This window comes from Stigmatopora nigra, chromosome 16 (genome assembly GCF_051989575.1).
Source record: "Stigmatopora nigra isolate UIUO_SnigA chromosome 16, RoL_Snig_1.1, whole genome shotgun sequence".
Lineage (NCBI taxonomy): Eukaryota > Metazoa > Chordata > Actinopteri > Syngnathiformes > Syngnathidae > Stigmatopora > Stigmatopora nigra.
Genome location: NC_135523.1, coordinates 4,445,207 through 4,467,520, shown reverse-complemented (window position 1 = coordinate 4,467,520; position 22,314 = coordinate 4,445,207). Strand labels below are relative to the sequence as shown.

Below are 22,314 nucleotides of genomic sequence, written 5' to 3'. Positions count from 1 at the left end.
AGTGTCTGCGGTAATATAGCGTCATGAATTGGAATTCCATAACAATTGACTTCATAAAGCAAACTCATGCTTTTCACAGATGTCTTTTTAATCATAATTTAGACAACAGTGTCAAGGCTGTTACTTCATACAACATACCGGTAGTCAAATGAACAAATTCAGAGACAGTGAAATTATTGGTATTGGAGGCCTGAGCATTTAGTTCAAATAAATAAACTACTTTTCAACATTTATCTACATATATAAATAACACGAAAATAAATGTACACACAAAATGCATGCCACAGTATTCAGCCCCCTGCAAAGACCTCAACATTTGCAATATTGACAAACGTCACTCTTTTCCCAAAAGCTTATTGTCATAAATATTTTTAAAAGGGTAATATCTACCACCATTAAATATCAGTGTTCATATCAATAACGTTTTTGGAAAACAATCTGTTGTTAAACATTCAAACACAGGAAACTTTCTTGTTGCAAACAAATAAAAAAACAAAACTTTTAGCTGTCAAACAAGAAGAATGACCAAGATTTGAATGGGGAAAAAAACCCTAAACAGACCATAACAAGTGAGCTACATTAATAATAGAAAAGACATAAATATCAAAATGCAAAGGCTTCAAAATGAAGGCAGGCTCTCGTAGTCAAAAAATTGTTAACTCAACATTCGGAGCAAGCATCAAGTAAACTTCTTGAATAAGAATACCGTATAAATAACAATACAAAAAAATTGGTAGCAAAAAAGTGTGGTATCTGCAACATAATCAATCATATTACCTCTTGGGTGTGAAGGAATTTGTCATTTAAGCATCTGAGTTTCATTTGATTGCATCCAAATTTTAAACTAGAGCTATTTAAGAGGTCAGCTACTTTACTGACTTGCTTGAGCTTAGAACTCTTATCTAAATAATTACCACAATACTGCAATGACCCATTGTAAAATGCTCTAAAACTATTCAACTTATTGGGATTGCATAACAAGGGGAGGGAAAATGGCTTTCTTAAATGCTTTGTATATCGGTGGCTTATTTTCCAAGTGGTTCAGACGCACAACGATTAATTTATGTTATTACCTCGTCTACTGAAGTGCTTTCATTAATTCTAAATCTAAATTATCTGAATAAATATAATTTGTCTTCCTTCACTGTTATATTAATCTTTGATGATATGATTGTAAACTTCCACTTATCACTCCCAAATCTTAGCTTTCAAAACATCCTACCATAAATACCAGGTATGATTGTTTCTTTGGCGTCCTTTTTATAACCATGTCCAGTAATATACCTGAGCATGTCAAATATGATTTTTTTTTCACAGTAACTGATCTAAAGTATGTCTAATTTATGAATCACGCTTCATTTGCTTTCAACTGCTTTCCAATTTTGAAGTCACAGAACTAAAGATTTAAAAACAAAACAAAAAAATCAAAGTGGCATTCTAAACAAGATGTTACGTTGTTGATCTTTATATAGAAGCTATATTTGTTGCTATGAGCATCTGGGTACGTGCATTTTGCCTTCTTAGTTGATCATTAAAGCCATCGTGCACCCCCCTTTAAACCAATCCGCTTCCAAAGACCCTCAAACGCGAGACTACTACACAGTACCATAACATTCATTTTACATTACGTACATCCACGTGACATCTTTGCTAAGTCCGCGCGATCGAAGAATTCCGGGAGTTGTTGCCGTGAGACAGCTCCGCTAAGTTTTTCAAGGGGTCTATTGCCCTTGTCGATTGTTTGACGCGTCTCACTCTAGACCAAATGTGCTTGTTTCCTCCACTGCCGTCAGCAATTTCTCGTACAACATCGTGTATGAAGGATAGGGAGGGAGGTCCAGACGGTTAAAACAAGTATGGGCCCTGAGAAAGAAATATATTTGTCATTTCAAGATGAACTTTGAAAAACTAAGCGACACTGAGGTTTCCTTTAGAACTTCAGTGAAATGTTTTGCAGAAATATGATAAAAACTCAGAGAGAACAGATAATTACCTGGGCAGAGAGGTCACTTTGCCCCACTTTTCAATGCAGAATCGTCGCATGCCGTTGGATCCACGTAATGCGGCAAATCCTTCGTACGGCACGCTTGATGTCCCGGTTACGAACTGGAGGAGGCGCAGGCGCTGTTCGTTGTTGAAACGCTCCACCGCGGCCCAGAACCATCGCATTACAATGTGACCATCATGGTAACCTAATGAGTAACCATTGAAGAAAGTGTACTTTAGAAAATTGTCAGTCCATGGAAACGTTGAAGAAAAACATCAGGAATCGTCAAATAAAAGCACGTACCGCCTCTGTACTCTGTATTGCTTCTCCAGTCGGTGAGGTCAATCTCTACAGTTCCGGCGATAACCAGCTCCAGCTCTCTGGCATCAAACACGGACACCAGCCTGGAGTCAACCACCTTTGAAGGAAAAAGTGCAAGGATTTAAATGTTTGTCCTTCTTTCCTTATACGTATTATAGATGTCATGTAAATTGCAAAACTGTTTACCTCATAGAAGCCTCGAACCAGTGCCTCTGTCTGTTGCACCACCCCTCTTTCCACCCTCCACTTTGTCATTCTCTCAATGTAATCCTTTTTGTTCTTTTCAGTCACTTGTAGGTTGGACCCGCCAGACTTCAACTCCCGTTCCGTTACCTGGTCACAGCATTGGAAAAACAATTTTTTGAGGGGGTTGTGTCATGGTGAATGATACAAGAACAGTGGAAGACTAGTATGGACAACCTGTGTGTGGTCCTCCACTACATTCATGCACTAAAGGCATACCTGACCAAAGACTTCCTCATTGACGGTAAATGTGAGGTCCAGTATGTCTGTGATGTCATTGTCTTTCATCCACTGTAGTGACTGGTGAAATTCTTCATCCAGATATTCCAAATCAGAAAGATCAGTAGGCCTGAAAATTCAAAATTATTACCAACTCCATTTCCACTCCAGTATGGATGCAGGTTTAACTGGATGCTCGGATATGCTCACAGTCTGAGTAACGCCTTATAGAATGGTCTGGTGAAGAAAGCGTCAAGGAGGTATTGATGGATTAAAGCCAGGCCAAGTATCCGGCCACTGAAACGAAACCTGGACACAAATATAACCACACTTAATCTTTTCAATTTGCAATATTTTGTTGGTGCTCACAATCATGTAAAATCGAATTAACTCTGCATATCCTCTTAATTCTGTCACTTGTCCAGTACTACATAGTAACCATTCAGACATTTTACATGACCTTTTTCATGACAAAAATTAACTCTAATTTAGAATCAGCTTACCATTCCAGATGGTTCTCAACAAACGCTGACATGGGGCTGATTTGAACAGTATATGTATCATTGGCCGAGTATTCAAAAAGACCATAGTAGGGGTTAAACAACTCCTGAGACAAAAGGAAGAAAAACTCTCTGGAGGGTCCACTGTAATCTAACCTGAAACGAGACATAAAAACAAATTCAAAATGCTTGTCTACTTTACAGATCAGACAAAAATTCTAAGAATATTTTGTGTTATTTATGCATGTCTCACCCTTCTTCCCCCAGAAATGTGACGTAGAGTTTATTCCTCTGTAACTCCTTCCGGGAATATGCCATCACTTGGTTGAAGGTGCCCTCGAGCAGGTGTTCTCGCCTTATCAGCAGTCTGCAATAATGAGAATAACATGACAGTCACCACACTGAATGGGTAAGTTTATATGTATGTTTATCACTTACTTAATCTTTCCTGGTCCTTGGCCATAGCCCTTTGCTTCTAATTTTCGATAAAAGTTTCTCAACTTGGCCTCAAAGTCTCTACGGTAAGGGGCTGGCGCCCTAGCTCTCTGTAAGCCTGAACATAGAGAGCAAACACAAATAAATGATGTCATCAACTGAAATGATTTTCAGAAGATTGAGCTAAGATAAAATTTAGAAAGGCAGCAAAAGGTTGGATTACTATTGCCAAATGACACATTTGACAAGACCTACCAGGAGAATTTTGTGGGGAGTTTCCAGGAGAACAGCGAGGGGAGAAACTAAATCCAGGATGGATGGGGTGAGGTGGAATATATGACATAATTTCCTCTTCGAACAGACTGCAAAAAAACACAGGGCCCAAACAACATGGAGTGTGTTTCATTTCATGTCTCATACAAAAAAATCTGATGGCATTTTATAATACATTGGGAATATGTACCTTAATAGAATGACCAGGTCTGCGTCACATGACAACTTCTCAACACCCTGGCTACCTTCCGACCGGATGTAATGTATTTTTTCTCTAAAAATGCAAAGACATGAGTCTCAATTGCAAAATTTTAGACTCCAAAGGTACATTTACAGATAACTTCAGAACTATTGGCGTGAAACAAAATGTTATTTATAGTAAATTTCAACTAAATATTGGAATCAAATAAATATACCTAAGTGCGTAATTTCTGTTGAGGTTGGGTTGCCGCTCTTGCAACATGTCAAATATGTTTGGTTGTCGAAGGAAAGCCACAATCTTGTCATTGTATGCTAGAAAGAAAAAGGAGAGCAAATCACTGATTTAAGCATCCTTAATTGCCTAGTCGAGCCTATTACCATACAAGTTCAGCTATTACCAATTAAAAACAGAAGACATTTATTCCTTTAGCACACTTAATGTTTCTCTTACCCACTCCCTGAATACTATATTTTATTACTTGAAGAAAATATTTTAAGTGAGGGCCTTGCATACATGGAGCAGTGGGGTGTTGTGGGTCAGCATGATGCTGACTTCGTATGGCAGCAACCAGGCTATTGGCCGGTCTGGCCATAAGAGAAGCCCCGCGACTCCTCGACACATCAGAAGCCTTTGGGGGGGGGGAAAAAAAGAACCAATGTTTCCATATAGCATTGCTTGAATTCCACAGGTACATTTTTGGCATGCATCCAAGAAATTTTCTGTACTTCTCCTGCACTGTAGCTGCGTAGTCTTTGCAAATGCTGCCTGTGGGCGAGATGGCCTGGTAGTCGACCATTTTGAAGAGGAATTCGAGGGTCAATAAAGGTTGTTGCGCGACTGTTATGATCTACAAAGAAAGACTGCAAGACACAGGAAAAAAATTCAAATAGTAACATACAAGCTAAATTTGTGAGTGTAATTTACAGTATATACTCCTTCCATACCAACATATCTTATCTATATGCATATCTCTGGGAGGGACTGGAGTACCCAGAGAAGAAGCCATGCAAAGGGGTCCATACTGTGGGCCGACAAAGTTTGAAGGTCTCCAAATTTGAAGTTTCCTACCTTGCCCTGAGGGTCAGTTTTAATCTCCCATCCCCGTGGCAACTCCAGTTGAGTGTCTGCAAACTTGTTGAGGAAGACGACCAGGTCTCGGTTATGTTGGTAACGCTCAAAGTTTTTGGCATCACGGCGCACTTTCAAGATCATGTGTTTCACACAGCTGCTGCCAGTGAACATTCGGTAGGCTGACTGGGAGAATGAAGGAAAATATTTAGATGGTTTGATCAATAAAAACATTACATTTTAGATGGAAAGAACTTACATAATTACTATGCAACATTGTGAAGAATTCTGGATGAGTTATGAACTTGACAGCGGGTGATTGGAGAAGCTGACTGATCTTCTGATGATTCACAGGTGATGCTGGACCTTGGGGATGTAAAGAACATTGGTATTAAATTCCCAATGCATTGGTTCTGCTATTGTTGATGAGGATCTAACCTGGAGCTGTTGGAGGAGCATCCGAATCTGTCTCTACACTTGGAGTCCTTTCCAACCTCTGAATGACACCTTCTCCATCAGTGGCCATGGTTCTCTGGATGCTCTGGTACCTGTCAAATTATTAATGACTGTTGAATTGCTTAGCACTGACTTGCACAAGGGTACTTTACATATCTAAAGTTATACACTGTCATTGTGAAGGTCAAATGACTACACATCATTGCTCTGACTGACCTTCTGTTGAGTTGCTCCATCTGTTGACTGGATCCTGATCGGGGAATCCCATGGTGACATTTGCTACCGTGACTCGGTCTTTGCCAAGTCGTAGTACGATTGACATGGTCGACGTAAAACACTCTGCCGTGGCTGTCGACACGTGCTTCCCAGTCTGAGCCACGGGAGACAGAAATCTTAGTTTGAGATGGATTTTTTTTAAGTATAGTAGCACCTCGTCAAGCATTTCACATTTGTGACAGGTCGAATTAACTCCAATTCAAAATATAGTCCGGTAATGGAAGCTGCTAATTTCTCATCAAATACTTATATTTAAGATTGACAAGAATTTCTAAATGATGGCTGGGACAGGTTTGTCATTGTGCTTTCAAATGGATCACCAAAATGGTAAAAATATGTACCAGGTAGTATATATTTTTATGGTAGGATGGTAAAAAAAGGGTTGTGGAGGCAGCAAACACAAAAGAAATGATATGTTTAAACACAAAATTACATGTGGGAACACATGGGAACCAAGCTGTTGACTTGTGACTCCATAGTAAGATGCATTTGTTCTTACTTGGAGGTAAGGCTTGGTCAGTGGCAGCAGGGAAATGGTTTAGGTCAAAGCTGGGAAGAAGTACTGGTGGTTGGCCAACGGGAGGTGAGAAACCTGAGCCTACAGGACACAGTTTACAATAGTTTGAGCTATAATTTATCGAATCGCGATTTTCTTTATATTTAATTCTAATGCAATGTTTGGGGAAGAAGTCAGAATAGAGTGAAGGAGTGGGAGGTGTTGAATGAAGTTAAAACAAACACACAATTTCAATGCTTCTAATTTTGTCAGAGCAGTTTAGAGAAGGTCGATTTCCACCCAATAGACAAAAGGCCCAAGGACAAAGATGTTTGTCAAAATGTATGCAAAATTCACTGCTACTAAATGCTAATGAATTGAAAGTGAATGGAAAAGGAAAATTGATAAGGCAGCATGCAACATGCCAATTAATTAGACAAAGATGAAAAACTGGCAAAATAATTAACTGAACATGAATGATCTAAAATTGCCTTTAAAAAACATTTCACTATTACCACTCATTCAATATATTTTCAAAGAAAATACTAAGCTGTATTTGCTTTCATTAAAGCCATCAACCAATAGTGGCCTTCAGTATCCAACATAAAAAAGCACAAACTCAAGTAATGAGGAATAAAACACAGTTTTGGCACACCTTGACTTATTTTGACGGGAACAGAAGGGTAAAGAACAAATCGGGAGGGGAACCAGGCAGAGATGGTATGTGCTAAGTGTTCTATGTTTGCGACCTACTTTCCCATGGCACTTATCACGAGTGGCAACATTCTCAATAAAGAAAAAGGCTGTGCAGTCACTTTCAGAAGCAATTTAGATTTGTTTCTAGTGTAAAATGTCCAGGGTACTTAATCAGTTCATCTTAAATCATTGAGAGTATGAAACAATTAGAGTAAGTTTCAGATATAATACAGTGGGACATGCAACATATTAAAAGATGTAACAATCTGCAATACAGACATACTCGCACTCGTCTCGAAGGTAATTGTGGATTCACTGTCACTCCCAATTAGTAAAACTGCAATCCATTCATTCATAACGTCTTTCATTTGTATACTTTAATATCATGCTAATTCCATTTATCTCAGGCGTCTCTAACTATGACTGACACTTCAAATTAGACAAGCCACAGTAATGGCGGTGTAGGTGGATATCACATCTTCCTGTTACAGTTAAATGTATGTAAATCTAGGCGACATGGATAATCTTAAAGATGTTTTAAAGTCCTACCAAAACAAAAATAGCAACCAATAAATTTTACATCACTTACTAGTGCTGTTGGTATCCCTTGACTCTGCCCCAGCGGATATTCCACGCTCCTCTCCCGTGACCTCCTTCCACCGTCCACTCCTTCTCTCCCCACCTGCCCCACCCACTTCCTGGCCTTCAGGACAGTTGTTTACATCAGGCCCAGAATCAAAGGTGCTCTCGTCCTCCTCTTCGTCCTGTGAGGAGAACACTGTGCTGCCAGAAAGACGATTGCTGTCCACTGAGGACAAGCGTGTGTGGCTGCAGATGCGACCCCTGGCCTCGCCTGAATTGCTATAGCATGATGTGCTATAACAAGATGTGCTGTAGCAGGAGGTGCTGTAGCAGGAAGTGTCACAGAACTCGCACTCGTGTTCTCCTCTGGCTCTATGGCTTCCCCCTGGGTTTCTTTTCCCAACTCCACTACTGGAATCCCCCTCCTCGCTTTCAAGATATGAGAGGGCGATCCCTCTGACGGCCGCATGCACGTCAACTCCGCCGTCACCATCCAAGAGTTGGTTGAGTTCCGATAGGCGTTCAATGGAGAGGCTACGTGGGAGGGAGCGACAACAGCATGGACCTGGGCACTCTGGGACCTAAAAATACATTTAATACAGGAATACATTCATTTTCTAAACCATTTATCCGCACAAGTGTTATGGTGGCTGCTAAAGCCTATCCCAGCCAACACAGGGAAAATTTACAGAGTTGAACCAGCCTACCCTGCATATTTTTGGGAAGCATCAATATTTAAAACGTTAAAAAAAGTTTGGCCAAGTCCTACCTGAGATGGAGACTGTGTAATCTCATCCTCATCTTCCTGGCCGTCCCCTTCAGTGTCTTTGGAGTTTTTAAGTGTTGGTGATGTAGAGCTGTTGTCCTGAATTGTGCTTGTGTTATCTCCTTCCTCAATGTCCTCCTCCTCCTGACTGGGGGCTCGGTTCTGTGCCGAGGGAAGACTGTGGAGGAGGTGATGAATGCGGATGTAGTGGGATCGAGGTGTCTCTGGCTCACCGCAGGCTGAGGCGATCACATTCTCTAGCTCTGACACTGGTAGGGAGCAAGGGCGGGTTTTACGCCGGGCGGGACCTGGGGAGTTGTAGTTTGAGAAGATGCAGGCACAAGGACTGTTGCTGCTTGCTTCTCCCGGTGATACTTCAGTTGTTTCAGTGAGTATATCCGGGGATGTGACGTTACCCTCAGCGGTCGTCTCATCCACTGGACTCCCTGCCACAAGATTTTCAGTTTTTAAATGTGTTGGGCTCTTCTCAACATCTCTTTCAAATGTTATTCCATCTTCAGTTTGTATAATTGTTTCTGTCTCTACTTCCTCTTCTTCCTGGTGCTCTTCTTGTGATTCTCCACACACAACTGTTGTTACACTGCCATCGATCAATTCTTCACTCTGAACCTGAGGCTCAGGAGCATGTTGTTCCTCTCTCACTGTGTTCTCCTCCTCCTCCTCCTCCTCTATCACAATCTCCGGGGATGCCCCGAGCGCCATTGTCTCACTATCTTGGTTCTCTTCAGATGCGGTGCATTGGGGAATTGGGGTCTCAGGGTCGGGAGGGGCATCCAAAGGCAGCTCGGGCATGTCGTGTCCTACGCTTAATGTGTCATCATCGGGGGCATCACCAGCATTGTTGTCATCTAGGTTGACTCTTCCTTCAGGGCAGGCAGATTCTATGACCAGTGAAATTTCCTCATCATCTGAGAAAAGAATATTTGATAGATAAGAAATTATGACAAAGATGAATACAGGTGCCCATGGCGTATTGGATTACATATTTTTATGGGACACCACACAAAAAAGACACCATAGAGTAGGTAATGTACAGCTTATGTAGCCAACTTCAGCAAAACATGACAGACGTTGTATGCTTGTTCTGGTGCGTAATTTTAATTTAAATATACCTTACCAAAAAAAAAAAAATTCACTGTGTATTAATATACAGTTCCAACCAAGGGTACATGATATGAAAAATGGTAATTTTTTCCTTCCTTAACCCGAGTACAAAGCTCTAAAATTGCTTTCCTCTAAAATTGATAGTCAGTCAAATGAATTTTCAGTTTTTAGTTAATATGAAACTCTCCTTTGTGAAAACTAAAGCAATTACAAGAAGAAATGTCAGTGAGTCAAGTAGCTTTTTTTTTACTATTACTTAAATAATTTGGTCATTACCGCCTTTCTAACAGTTCTCTTGTGTTAACCTGAGCACAGGAATACACATTATGTAAACACAGTGCATTTTATTATACATTAAGAAGCCAATAGAGAGACATAAAGACAGACATTAAGTATACCTGGATGAATGGAGGAGGTGAGCTCAAAACGGAACTGCAAATGTCCACACACATGATCTGTGGGCAGCCTGCGACCCAGGGAATAACTAATAACCCGGTCCCTGTTGACAATAAATCAGCAAAACAATTTGTAAATCATAAGTCCACATTTATATTAAAATAAACCCAGCTGCCCCCAAGAGTGTTATATATTTCTACTATTAATCCGCATGATAAATAATAGGATTTTTTACCCAATAGCGTGTTTTTCCAGCAGCCTCTGGACAGGCACAGAAAGCTTCCCTAGGAAGCGTTTGATGATAGGCCGACTTTTGGCAAATTTGTCTTTCACCTCAATCTCCAGAACATCCGTGGGTAGTGATAAAAAGTTAAACCTCTGAATAAACAGACAAATACAGCAAAGTGCATTGTAACAATTAGATCAATCAGCTCCATTAGATTTGAAGCATACATGATATGTTTGTGCTCATAATATTAAGTTAGCTTGTCTGATGTGGTTGGCTTTAAATGAGTTATTGCGTGACCTGTGCAGCTGGTTGGATGCACAATAAAAATGTAGTAGTATTGAATAAGCACCAAGGCCAGCGCCAGGGAATGAGAAGACACAAGATAGAGCCTGAAGTTTAAATATGTATTTGTTTGCATTTTAAATGACATCAAATGGCATTGCCTCGCTGAAGAAGTGGATGTTAGTGAAGACACGTTGTGCTGGGTGATGTAGGAAGAAGAGGAAAATGAGTGAATAATTTAGAAGTATGAATCAGGGAAGAAGCAGGCGGCTGCATGTGTGTTTGTGTGAGAGACAAACTCAATAAAAGAGGGTGGGGAGAAGCTTTGGAGGAAGAATGTGCTCTTCCATGAGTAGGATGAGTGATGCAGATGCTAACCTTGAGTAAAGGGTGACTAAGGAAGAATGACAGATCACTTTCTGTTAATATATGGGATAACGATTCTAAAATTCATATTGCAAGAAACACTTTAAATAATTGATGAAACAAACACAGGTGAATGTGTGATACTATTTACCTTAATAAAAAAACTTGCAATCATGCATCCTGTTACATTTACGGGACTTGACAATACATGTAAATATTTTTTTTACTCTTCATCTATGAAAGACTATCGAAATGTATTTAACAGTAGCTCTCCACTCCAAATGTTCTATACGTGCTCAGTAACAGCACTTGAACTTCTGGCGTCTGTGAGGCGTGAGCATGATTTTAAGTGGAACATATTTGACAGGTACAATGAAGAGCATAGATGGAAGTATTAGAGTATGTACCTCTGAATTCCACTGAGGGTTGACTGTATTGCAAACCACACCAGATCGTTTCTCCTGACCATGGTGTGGCAATGAAGGGAAAATGCTATGCTTTCCAGGCTGTATAGAAAGCTTGAGGTAAGGGTCTGGATTAAAGAACATTCCCTTCTTCAAACCCACTGCTTGGAGATCTACAATTAAAAGTACATAGAGTACATCAGAGGAATATGACAGTAAATGTTTACAGAGATTATAGGAAAGCTCCTTTTGTGCAAATGAGTTTTGCACAAACACAATAGAGCTCTAGATTTACAACCGCCATGACGCACGTTAAGATGGCAAGAGTTGATTCTGACGTGTGCACACATCAACTGAATGGATGTACTTCCACCTAAAACAATTAATTAAGAGTCCTTGATTGGAGTGAGGAGACCAAGTGCATTGATTTTTTCTTACGGGCTTAGAGAGACAACATAACAATTGGAGATGTCCCTACGATTGCTTGAGGAGGTCAAGTGTGTGCAAGTCACATTGATTCAAGGTCACTGAATGAGAGTATAAAGAGACAGAGGTTCATTTCCCACCTGACAGTGAAAAGTTAATGAGTCTCCTGTTGCCTCCTCCTTGGTTGACCTCAGGACTAACTACTGGCTTTACCACCTGGAAAAGGAAGGACATATACATTTTTACAAGTGCAAAATCATGAATATGAAATTAATTATCTCTACAAAGAGTCTTTACAGCAGGCACATCAGAATTTAGAAATAACTAGAGACAAAATGTGAGAGATGGATGCAATTTTGGGGCTGTTCTGGCATCTTATTTCTAAGCCTCAATCTCAGTTTGTTTGAGAGAGCTCAGTGATCAATACATTGCCTTAATTATCCCGAAACAGGGCAGCAAAGGGAGAAAATTAAGGGGAGGTGGAAGAGAAGAGTCGGTGTAATCGATGGAGAGAACAGGAAGTGGTGGAGATGGTAAATATTGTTGTTCAGTCAAATGTGATGCGGTGTGATGCCAACATGTTGGTTTGTTTACTCACATTTACCAATACAATCTGTATTGATGTAGTTTTTTTTATTCAAATCTTTATGCATGCTTATTCATGTATGTTTGCATAACATTATTGCTTTTTTAGATGGCAATTAGTTATATTGATTTCAGTTAAAGATCCAATGTTGATGGGGCATCATAAAATTATATATGTTAATACTGGGTTCTTGCAGGGTAACACATTGTCTTTTAAAATCAAGTTATATGAGTTATGTAAATATTTTGTTTTAATTTATTTTGATCTTGCTTGTTGTTGTCGGAAGGGGATGTAGATTTGCGTCATGATCGTTTCTCACGTGACATCCATCAGGTGTATTGATATAGTTCCTACAGATGTATTTTTGGCGTGCGCCCATCTAAATTCGTAAGTAATGCTTTTGCATATAAATTACTTTCCCTTTCGACGCTATATTCTTAATTTTTCACTATATCCCAAGTTTCCCATAATTCCACATCGGATCTAGCGTTTATTTGTGTGCGATCTGGTGCGTGGAATTAGTCCGATCCCAGTTGGGCTGGCCATGTGCCGCGAAAAGCCGCATCATATGTGATATACGCGCAGTTTTCATAAAATCCACGTGGTGCACATTGATCTGATTAATGTGCAGTTAAGGTAATGCACTTTAGGCTTATTTTTTTTGCAAGTGCACAGTTAGTTTCATATAGATCCAAACGCCGATGCACATGTAGTTAGTAAATAACGCGCGTTCCCTTCGACCCCCCCTCCCCATCAAAGCTCAGTGCGTGTTTAAAATAAAAAAAAACTAAAACTGTGTATGTTTGTAGGTTTAAAGATCCTCGTTATGTGCCAAACTTGGATAAAAGATGACAGATCAACTCCACATTCACATCCATCAGTTTGAGGTAAGCATCAATTTAATATACTAAACTAGACGCTCCAACAGTGAGAATATTTAATTATAATCACTGTGCACTACTGTTGAAATGTTTCTTCAATGAATTGCTAAATTGTTTGATTTAGTATGCATCATGAGATTATTTTTACTTGAATGTGTACTCTTAGTGTCATCAGATGACACAAAAAGTTATGAAGTGACTGAAAGCATATACATTATGAGAAAGGTTAACATGTTTAATCAATGGGGACACTGATGGTGAATCAGACTTCTGTAAAGCCATATTCCCGAAATCAAGATGCCAACTGGGCTCTGAAGGATTACGCAATTCCCTGGAACCAAAAAATGACAACAAAGATAGGACTGGAAACAAAAGGATTAGAAAGAGACAGATGTTTGGAGTAATTCAGTCTAATGAGATGCTAATCTGCCTAGGCTACTACTGCCTAAAAGTGTCAGCACAGATGTCCATTAATATTATCCAAGAGATAAATCAAATAATTTCAACATCATCATCTGCAACACTTGTTATATAAAAAACCTCACTGGATATTTAAACATGCATGCAAGAAGAGAATTTCGTAAATGATGAAAGGACATAAAATGTTTCACAAATAAAAGATAAATAATCCTTAAATATACCAAGACTGGTATACAGAGATTTTGACTCAGACTTTATGTGGATGAAGCAAGACAAAAAAAGTGAAGTGAAGGTCATGTCAGCTCACGGAATTGCTGTTATTTAATGTGAATCTCTTTGAAGCCATGTCATACTCATGGTATTTCTAATATGCTGCTCAAAAATTTTAACAAGTAGAAAGGTACAGTACTATACATAATTCAGATTGATGATTAAACAGCATATACCAACGTACAGAAATCCAGTTTGTTCTCAACAGACTCCAAATTTTAAGAGTACAACTGTTAAAACAACTACTTTTATTGGTAATGATAATATTTAAAACACTATAAAAGATCAATAGAAATGCCATGACCCCTATTTTGTCTTTCAAATTATGCAGCAGAGCAAAGACGATATGCAAAACAATAGTAGTACAGTTAGAGCTTTACCCAAGCTATCCAGCAGAGCCTCATCCTTTTAGTGCTGCTCCTTTTATGATGACTGACAGGTAGCAGTCCCAGCTGAAGACACATGCAGTCCATCACATGCATACGTAGATCTACTTCCCCAAAAGCAGCAGTTTGAGCAACTGGAACAAACACGTCCTACACCTCAATTCTGACTCTCTCGCCAAAATGTGTTGAATCCACCTATACTGGACTGGCCTGTATCTTATCATGACTCCACCTTCCTGTTCTCCTCTCAGTTGTTATTTTTATTCCTTTGTGCTGAAGAAGCCAGCGTAGATCAAGTTCTCATTCCATCAGCATTTCCAAAGTGCCCGCAGCAGCAGTTTGAGAAGACATGCATGGAAATACAATCCCTTCCCGCACTATCGGCCCTAACTGCTAAACATTTCGGAACGGCAAGACCTACTTTCATTACAGATTTGCAAGATATCAAAATATTCCTTTGGCCTATAAGAAGTTTCGCTGCCATCCGAATCCTTTGATTTCAGTACACTACGTCAAAAACTGTCAGTAGTGATGCATGAATTTAATGAAATAAAAAAAAAAAAATGATCATGATACGCTTTGTCATGGAGATTTCCCCAAATGAGACCGCTCTGACAGAAAGACCTCATAATTGAAGTGAGTTGGTCTGATCGGTGCCAGATAAGATGGAGTGTGCTTGATGCAGATGGATGTGCGTAGGCAGATTGGACCAGAATATAAAAGGGAATTTGAGAGCTGTGTTTTACATTGATGCAACATTTGAGAGAACAACTTCAGACAACATGGCAACGGAAAGCAAAAAAAAAAAAAAAAAAAAACAGATCGTGCCCACTCCTCGAACAATAATCTCTACAATTTAATTGTTTAGAGTATAAAAGAAGGGTAGTTAAGTACAATCACGTCCTAGAAATAATACAATGGCGTCACGTCATTTCTCTACAATATGGTTAGTTAATAGTCAGATGCTCTTTCCTAATACCATCACTTTAAACCTTAAATGTATGTCACTAGTTATTTCCTGTGGTAAAAAGCTGAGTATAGAACCATGGACATTATTATCCTTGTTAATATTGGTTCTATTTTTTCTCTGGGGACAAGTATAAACAAATTTACAAGTGATGACACAGAACGTTGGTGTACTATTAATTTTCTCTGTAACTGCCGTGTCTTATCAGCTGTAAGCGAAGAGTAGCAGCACATAGACTCAATTGCTCACAAAGGTTAAACACACTCCCTCGGGTCTGAGTGCCACACACACCGAGCAACCAATGCGATTAGCTGTTGAAGTGACAAGGACGTGATCTTTCACTGGCAAATAACTGCCAGAGGTGCTCAAGAGGGAAAAGCTGAAGGCACAACTGTCGCTTAGTAAAACAGTAGCAGTGGATGAGTAAAGTGAGATAAACGATGGAACTTCAGCATGAAAATTAGCAGCAAAAAATAATAGGTAATATAATAAAGCTTTGACTAGAAGTAAGACTTACAGGAACCGGTCCCTTTTTGATTGTTAGACTGGGTGTCGTGGCTCTTAGTGCTCCGGTGACGCCATGGTAATACTTGAAGCAGACCAATGTCTCAGCTATAGGTTGAACATGGTAGAGGTGGGGGGCAGAGGGGTTTCCATATGTAAATATAGAGCATTTTTAGAACATTTTTTAACGTGTGTGGAGTCAAAAATTATGTTAAATTATTTTGTTTTATTCTTTAAAAAGAATAAATAGCAAAGAAGTAGGAAGAGGCCCTAAGGGATACAGTCAAAAGTAATTATACCATATAAATTGCGATAAATTGCTAAAAAAAAATCTAATAAATTACCAGAACTTACAGTCACTGAAGTGAGAGCTGCAGTCGATTTTCCAAACTATTTGCCCTTTATGAGATCCATTGATTCCTCGGTTTTTATAATCCAAAAAATTCTCAGATAGCGTCTCATCTGAAAAGATATACAAAAACTTAGATTTCAATCGTTACTTGATTTTAGCCATTAAAACATTATATTGCATGTCTTATATATGGTGAAATGAATAGCATTTTCTTACTTGAGCAGTCTGACATTTTTTCATACATTGCCAATAGCTGTTCTTACATAATTTGTTACGAAACAATCTTTACTTCAGGCAAAGCACTTGGGAAAAAGGCCAATAAATAATGAAGACTGACAACCATAACATTCTCACACTCCCTCACCAACAAGATACATTCCAATCCAGTCCCCGGCATCCACTTCCTCCTTGATGTCCCACGCAATCACTAGGTCTTCAGACTGGCCTAGCGTATAGTGAGAAGAGCTTACAGTGAGGGTGGAGCGAGTGTCTGGGGAAACCAAATCATTGTCACTGGTTGACCGTGACAATCCCAACATGAAGGCTTCTTGGTTCAGACCGCTGACAGCATAGGTATCTGGGCCATAGCTATGACGATCTTTACAGCGCTGTCGGTTCTGGTTGCTGCGAGTTGGCGAGGCCATGGCCGCCAGGCCAAAAAGGCGAGTCTGGTACAAGTTCTGTTAAACAATACACAGAACAAAGTCTTCAGTAATAGCAATGGGTATCATCAATTTACAATTTGTGTTATTATTTCCCTGCTAACAAGCTGTTTGTGTTGTTGAACTGACAATTGATGATGATTAGAGTTATATCAGAGTTATTTATGTATGTAATTTCAGCATACATGCCTAAATCTTTTAATTTTGTGAAATGATTCATGTCATTGTTGTTTCTTTAACATGATACCTGTGAATACATTTAAGTTTAAGACCACTTTTCATCCCAGGATCTCTGATCATAGAACGCTCCAGTTAAAATGGAGCTTTAGGGCATGGGTTGGACAGCCTTGACGGGTTAGTCTTAGTGCTGAAGCACTTGGAGAATGCAGTTAGGAAAGGAAATGCAGCAAAAAAAGTCATGCTTTTTTCCACTCACTATGCAACCAAGGAGATGCAGCATGAAAGTAGATTCAGCTCATGGATTTCTAACTGATTTGGAATTTTAATGTTCTCATCCAAATCATTTGGAATAATAATTCTTAACCTTTGAATTTTCTTACAGAAAGAATGTCTCCATGTATTCTGAGAAGAGAGTTTGCAAAATCCTGGCGGGATGGCAGTGAAGCAAGCAAAGGCAAATGAAAAAGGTGGGTGACAGTTGGTGGGAGGGGCTGTTGTACACTGACCTTGATACTACAGAGCTGCATCAGCATAATGACCAGTCAACTCAAAGCAGACCAAAATCTGAGGGAAGTGTGAGGAGGAGAAGGGCGCCCAGTTACAAATCACTAAACACAAAAACACAGGGAGCGAATGCAGCAGATGTAGATCAATAATAGCACTTTATATGCAATTATGAGGGAGGGGAAACAATGTCATATTTTCATACTTTATCTTTTTCAGATAAAAATATGATAATTTTGCTGAAACAAAGAAAACATCCACACACAAGGCACTGAAGTTATTAAAACAGGCAGCCTCTACTGTATACATTTAACCCATTTGACATAAAATGTAAATATATGGTAGAGACATTTTAGCATTTTTTTCCCCTGTACTTCGTGTGAACAAGATAAGTTTTCTTGAGAAGAAAAGTGTGCTATGGCTTGTCCTAGTGTAGGAGATATTGAATGACTAGTGTGCCTGACAATTACAGTTAAAGTTTCCAGTACACTAAACATGTTAACATCCAAAAATGGAGTTTGCTTTCCGTCCTGGGGCAGTGTCAACCTAGAACATGTAAGGTGTTCTGTTCTAGAAACTGGAAGTGTAGAATGTGTAAAATGTTTCACGTATAAGTATAGACATAAAATGAATAATTTAGACGTGGGGAAAACTTCAAATGGTTAAATAATTCATTGTGCGTTGTGCTCCATTTATTATTGTTACACTTCTAGTGTTAGGGCTCAGTTGTGGCATGAAATATTGCTTCTGGAAAAAAGGGTGTGTCCCAAACAATACAGTTATACAGTAAAGTAAGAGTAAAAACCTTCTGTATCATCAAACCAAAGCAGCCGGCAGTAACACCCACACCTTGTTAGGGGAAGATGGACTTTTAACGTCATGAGCTACTCACGATAACTCTGATTTACAATTCCGCCTGCCAACAACCTTGGATAATGACTGTAATGTTTTGGAGCACATAATATTCCACACTCATATAATTGAATTGAAGAAAGTCAGCAGCTTTAAATGTAAAAATTAGTTAGCTCACATTGCGAACTAATTTAACCCGTTTCTTTAAGATTAAATACAACCAACACATGATTAGATTGTGGGTTTTGAATAACTACTAAACTGACCAAAATCACCACATTTGAAATATATACCCAATCTATGAATATTTAAATGAATGTTATTTGCTGTAGGCTGTATTGTGTGATGTTATTAAATGTTATTCATATAAACTGGATTTGAAAATGTTAAAAGAATAGCTGTTTAATTATGCATGCCATATTTGTGTGCCTCAACTACATGCAATCAATTAGCAAATGACATTAGTGTATGCAAATTGCAACATGTACACATTATGATAAATAAAAGACTGGTAAAAAATTAGGTTCAAATCCCCATAGTCCTCATTAGGCTTTAAGTATCACATTATAAGGGCGACACAGCTAGATACACTAACACACGTGTAGCCTTCTCCAGGGAAAAATTCAGTTGTCCTTCCTTGTTCTTAAATTCCCAAGATGAACTAGTATAATTGCCTTCAAGTTGACATAATTATTCATTGAGCACACAAGCAGAACCGGCAGTATAGGAGACAGGGATTGCCTGTAGGAAATGAAATTATCTTCTACTATAGCTCAGTAATTATCTCCTAAGGTAGCCTTTGTTTGACTTATTGTTCATTATACTGTAAGAGGTTATCATTGAAACAGTGTTATACATCTGAAATCTAAAAACTATGGCAGTTCTATTTCAAGTGAAAATTGTTATGGACTTCACTGTATGGTTAATACAAAAGCATTGGCTTATTATCATGTGTACAGACTGATTTGGAAGTGGAGCAGCATCTGAGAATACATTCTGTCGGTCATGTCAGTCCCATTGCACAAGTTACTCGTTTGTAAACATCTATGAAAGGGCAGAGTAATGGAGGACAGTTTGCCATACGTCAGTGGCACTCTGTTCTTTCTGTTGTGCCCCTCGGTGCATAGCAGATAAATGTCCCTTTCTTGGTTGAAAGCTGACTTTTGTCAAGACATCAAAGCAAATAGCCTGCAGTAAGAAATGAAACTAAAGGACATAGCTGAGATGTGTTCATGAAATAACTATGGGTCCATATAAAGTACAATGTGCTCCATTAGTATTATTCTTAGTATACTCTGGCCTTTTCACTTTTGGCTAAGTGTGCTTGGGGTAAATAATAAATTCAAACTGGTAAGTCTGCCTATTAACCGAGTAGATATTATTTTTCATTTTGTTTTGAACATTTGGAATGCTTTTTTTTAATATAATTTCAACAGATTAAGGTAAGGCGAGGAAATTGAAGAAATATGTATGCTTCAGTATGTAAAAAAAGGAATATACTGAATAGGTACTGCAACACAGGCATAATTATTTCTGAAAGATAGATTAATGAAGTCACGAATGGCCCAGATTAACCTTTCCCAGAGTGATGGGAAGCCTTAAGCTTGTTCAAAGAAAGGATCTGCTCATGATCTCCCAGTGGAAAAGGTAGTTTCATGGATTTAGCTTTCATGACTTATAATGGGTGACTAATGTTCATTGATGATAATGATGAGGATCTCTGTGAAACAGTAGTAGAATTTCCCTTAAGGATATGCCCTGAATGCTGCCACAATTACAAATAGTAGAAAAATTCCAAAGCCTTAGAGTGAATGCTTTCCTCTATTATTACTTTACTGATTTATTGTGTATTGGCAGTGACACTCAATGTGTTTACAAATCAGATTGCATAACAAAAAACACAATTCCAGACAAAAGAGAACTGAGTTTTTATAGGTCATTTGTTTCTCCAATATTTAAGAGGATTTAAAAAAAAATGCATTCTCCCCAGACAAAGGAGGGGGAAACCCACATTTGCGGTAGGATTTTTGAAATGTTTCACCGTCTATATCTAAATACTTGGTTCCTTGATGTAAAAAAACATTATCAGGTTTTGAATAATGACTTTGGTATGGTTACATTGGTCTTGCATTACTTTTTGTTTAAAAAAATGCAATGTACATTTTGTTCTCAGAATTCACAACCAAAAGGAAGATAATATACGGTAACTTAACTACTTCATTCTGCAAAAATGACATTTAAGTAAAACGATCTGACCACCGGTAGACCTAAATAAAATAAGCCTTTAATTTTCCCCCTTATTCATAAAATACTTGTCATGACAATGACACCATTTATTATATAGTGATGATTTAAAAATATATACATCTGAGTTGAAATATAAATGCTATATTTTTCAAGAAACGTTTTTTTAATTCTCCATTTCTTGAATATACCTCAAAAGAATAAATGTATGTATACATTGATTGAAATCAGTTAGGGGTGATGTAGTAATAGTAGTAGTAGTAGTAGTGTAGTACTACTAGTAGTAGTAGTGTCAAAAGCCCAGGCGCGATTCACCTTCCTTTGGCTTAAAACGAAAAATATGCATGCATTTCATCTCCTAAACGATGCATTTTCGTTTTGCGTGCAGTTTATTCATGGTCGTTCGCCGTGTCGTTTCCTCTCGTTGTAACAAGCGATGTACGAGCGCAACTGCGGGCCGCTCCTGCATCATCTTAACGTTACACAGCAACAATGATGACGGTCGACCTACCTGGGTTAAAACAACCGGACGGTTGATCATTCTCCAAAGGCGAATGTGAAAACCGGGCTGGTGCCCATGGGCTACTTTCCATGGAGATCCATTTCGAGGTGAACGAGAGGAAACAATCAGATAAACGCGTTAGAAATGAAGGGCTGATGACAAACACGAGAGACAGGAATCACATCCTTTCCTCTTTCTCTGGACCAAAGTGAAGTTTTATTTAGCGCTCATTCCGGATCCGGCTGATCGCAGTGGTTTTAACCCCCAAAACGCATTTATTTGTGCTTTTAACAAACCTTGCCAAAAGAAAATCATATAAACAAAATATTTTTTTCAGTCAAAATAACACGGATCGCGTCTATAGGAAATGAAAAAAACGCTCGCGATCGGCTGTGAGCCACAACACTTTAATTTTGAAGGTTTGGATTTTGGCAACATGAGATAGATTTTTCCTCACTTGATACAATAGGGAGACTATTCCGCGCAGCCAATCAAAACAACGCCATTCTCATCCGTTCCCGATGCTTTTAACTCGTCATCCTCCTCGAATCCCATCACCCCCATCCCACCCCAAAGTATGCATAGGACATACAAGTACTACTACTACTTGTGTCTCCAGTGGGAAAATATTTACATAGTATTATAGCCATAAAAGTTAGTATTTCATAGTAAGAAACAAGCCAAAGTCTACTCTTATAGTCCCATTTGCTTTTACAAGGCATGGGAACATTTTCATGCAATATTTTTAAGCCAAAAAAGCCTCACTATCAAGCAATAACCTGTCCAAACTGTAGAAAATATCTCATTAAAGTCGCGTATTTTAAAAAAAAAATATTAAAGGCTTAGCCTTCTCTCATCAGGATAGAACATGTATCACTCCTCATTAGGGTACCACAGTCATATGGGTCAAAAATGACAAATATTAGTGCAGTACTGCTCATCAGTCTCTTTTGAAGTTGCTCAGTAATGACCATGCAACTTTATCTAATTCATAGCACTATATTCCAAGTTTTTATATATTTTTTCCTAACCGTTCTATCTGCATTCATTGATGTGAAGGGCAGCCACCACCTCTCTGATCACTTTTAAGATAGAACACAACAGGGGGCACCTTGCCATTACAGAAAGCAGTGACTACAGGACACCATATTTCCTTTGATATGAAAGAGAGCCAAGAGATAGGAATGAGGACTTTTGGGCTGCCAAAATCACTCTATTAACATATCCTTTCCCCCCTGTGCAGATCCTGCATCTTC

At 38.8% G+C, this 22,314-nt stretch overlaps 1 protein-coding gene and 1 long non-coding RNA gene across 2 annotated transcripts in view; one reads left to right on the top strand and one right to left on the bottom strand.

Moving 5' to 3' along the window:
- Window positions 1-64: 64 nt before the first annotated feature.
- Window positions 65-21,279, bottom strand: hecw1a (HECT, C2 and WW domain containing E3 ubiquitin protein ligase 1a). Its single transcript, XM_077735649.1, has 30 exons — window positions 21,068-21,279; window positions 17,463-17,564; window positions 16,479-16,794; window positions 16,117-16,224; window positions 15,776-15,870; window positions 11,889-11,964; window positions 11,326-11,495; window positions 10,277-10,419; window positions 10,044-10,144; window positions 8,524-9,449; window positions 7,762-8,335; window positions 6,480-6,578; window positions 5,921-6,074; window positions 5,687-5,796; window positions 5,508-5,614; window positions 5,249-5,434; window positions 4,906-5,040; window positions 4,694-4,808; window positions 4,395-4,491; window positions 4,169-4,252; window positions 3,961-4,067; window positions 3,709-3,823; window positions 3,524-3,637; window positions 3,274-3,426; window positions 2,981-3,079; window positions 2,771-2,900; window positions 2,495-2,641; window positions 2,291-2,405; window positions 1,994-2,192; window positions 65-1,863 (listed from the first exon to the last, which is right to left on the bottom strand). The coding sequence occupies exons 2-30, from the start codon at window positions 17,487-17,489 to the stop codon at window positions 1,752-1,754; spliced, it is 4,914 nt and encodes a 1,637-aa protein (XP_077591775.1). The 5' UTR covers window positions 17,490-17,564; window positions 21,068-21,279; the 3' UTR covers window positions 65-1,751.
- The window catches only part of LOC144209383 (uncharacterized), a 59,029-nt gene continuing 49,465 nt past the window's right edge, over window positions 12,751-22,314 (top strand). Inside the window, exons 1-3 of the long non-coding RNA XR_013329107.1 lie at window positions 12,751-12,970; window positions 13,144-13,221; window positions 17,339-17,423. This is a non-coding gene — a long non-coding RNA (uncharacterized LOC144209383). The remainder of the gene's footprint in view (window positions 12,971-13,143; window positions 13,222-17,338; window positions 17,424-22,314) is intronic.

What these genes read in the sequence shown, in the direction of transcription:
- hecw1a (XM_077735649.1), bottom strand. Translation starts at nt 17,489, where the DNA reads ATGCTGATGCAGCTCTGTAGTATCAAG. An exon ending in GATTGGAATGTATCTTGTTG is followed by an intron (nt 16,225 to 16,478) that starts GTGAGGGAGTGT and finishes ATATCTTTTCAG; the next exon opens with ATGAGACGCTATCTGAGAAT. An exon ending in ACATTTCTGGGGGAAGAAGG is followed by an intron (nt 3,427 to 3,523) that starts GTGAGACATGCA and finishes GTCTCGTTTCAG; the next exon opens with GTTAGATTACAGTGGACCCT.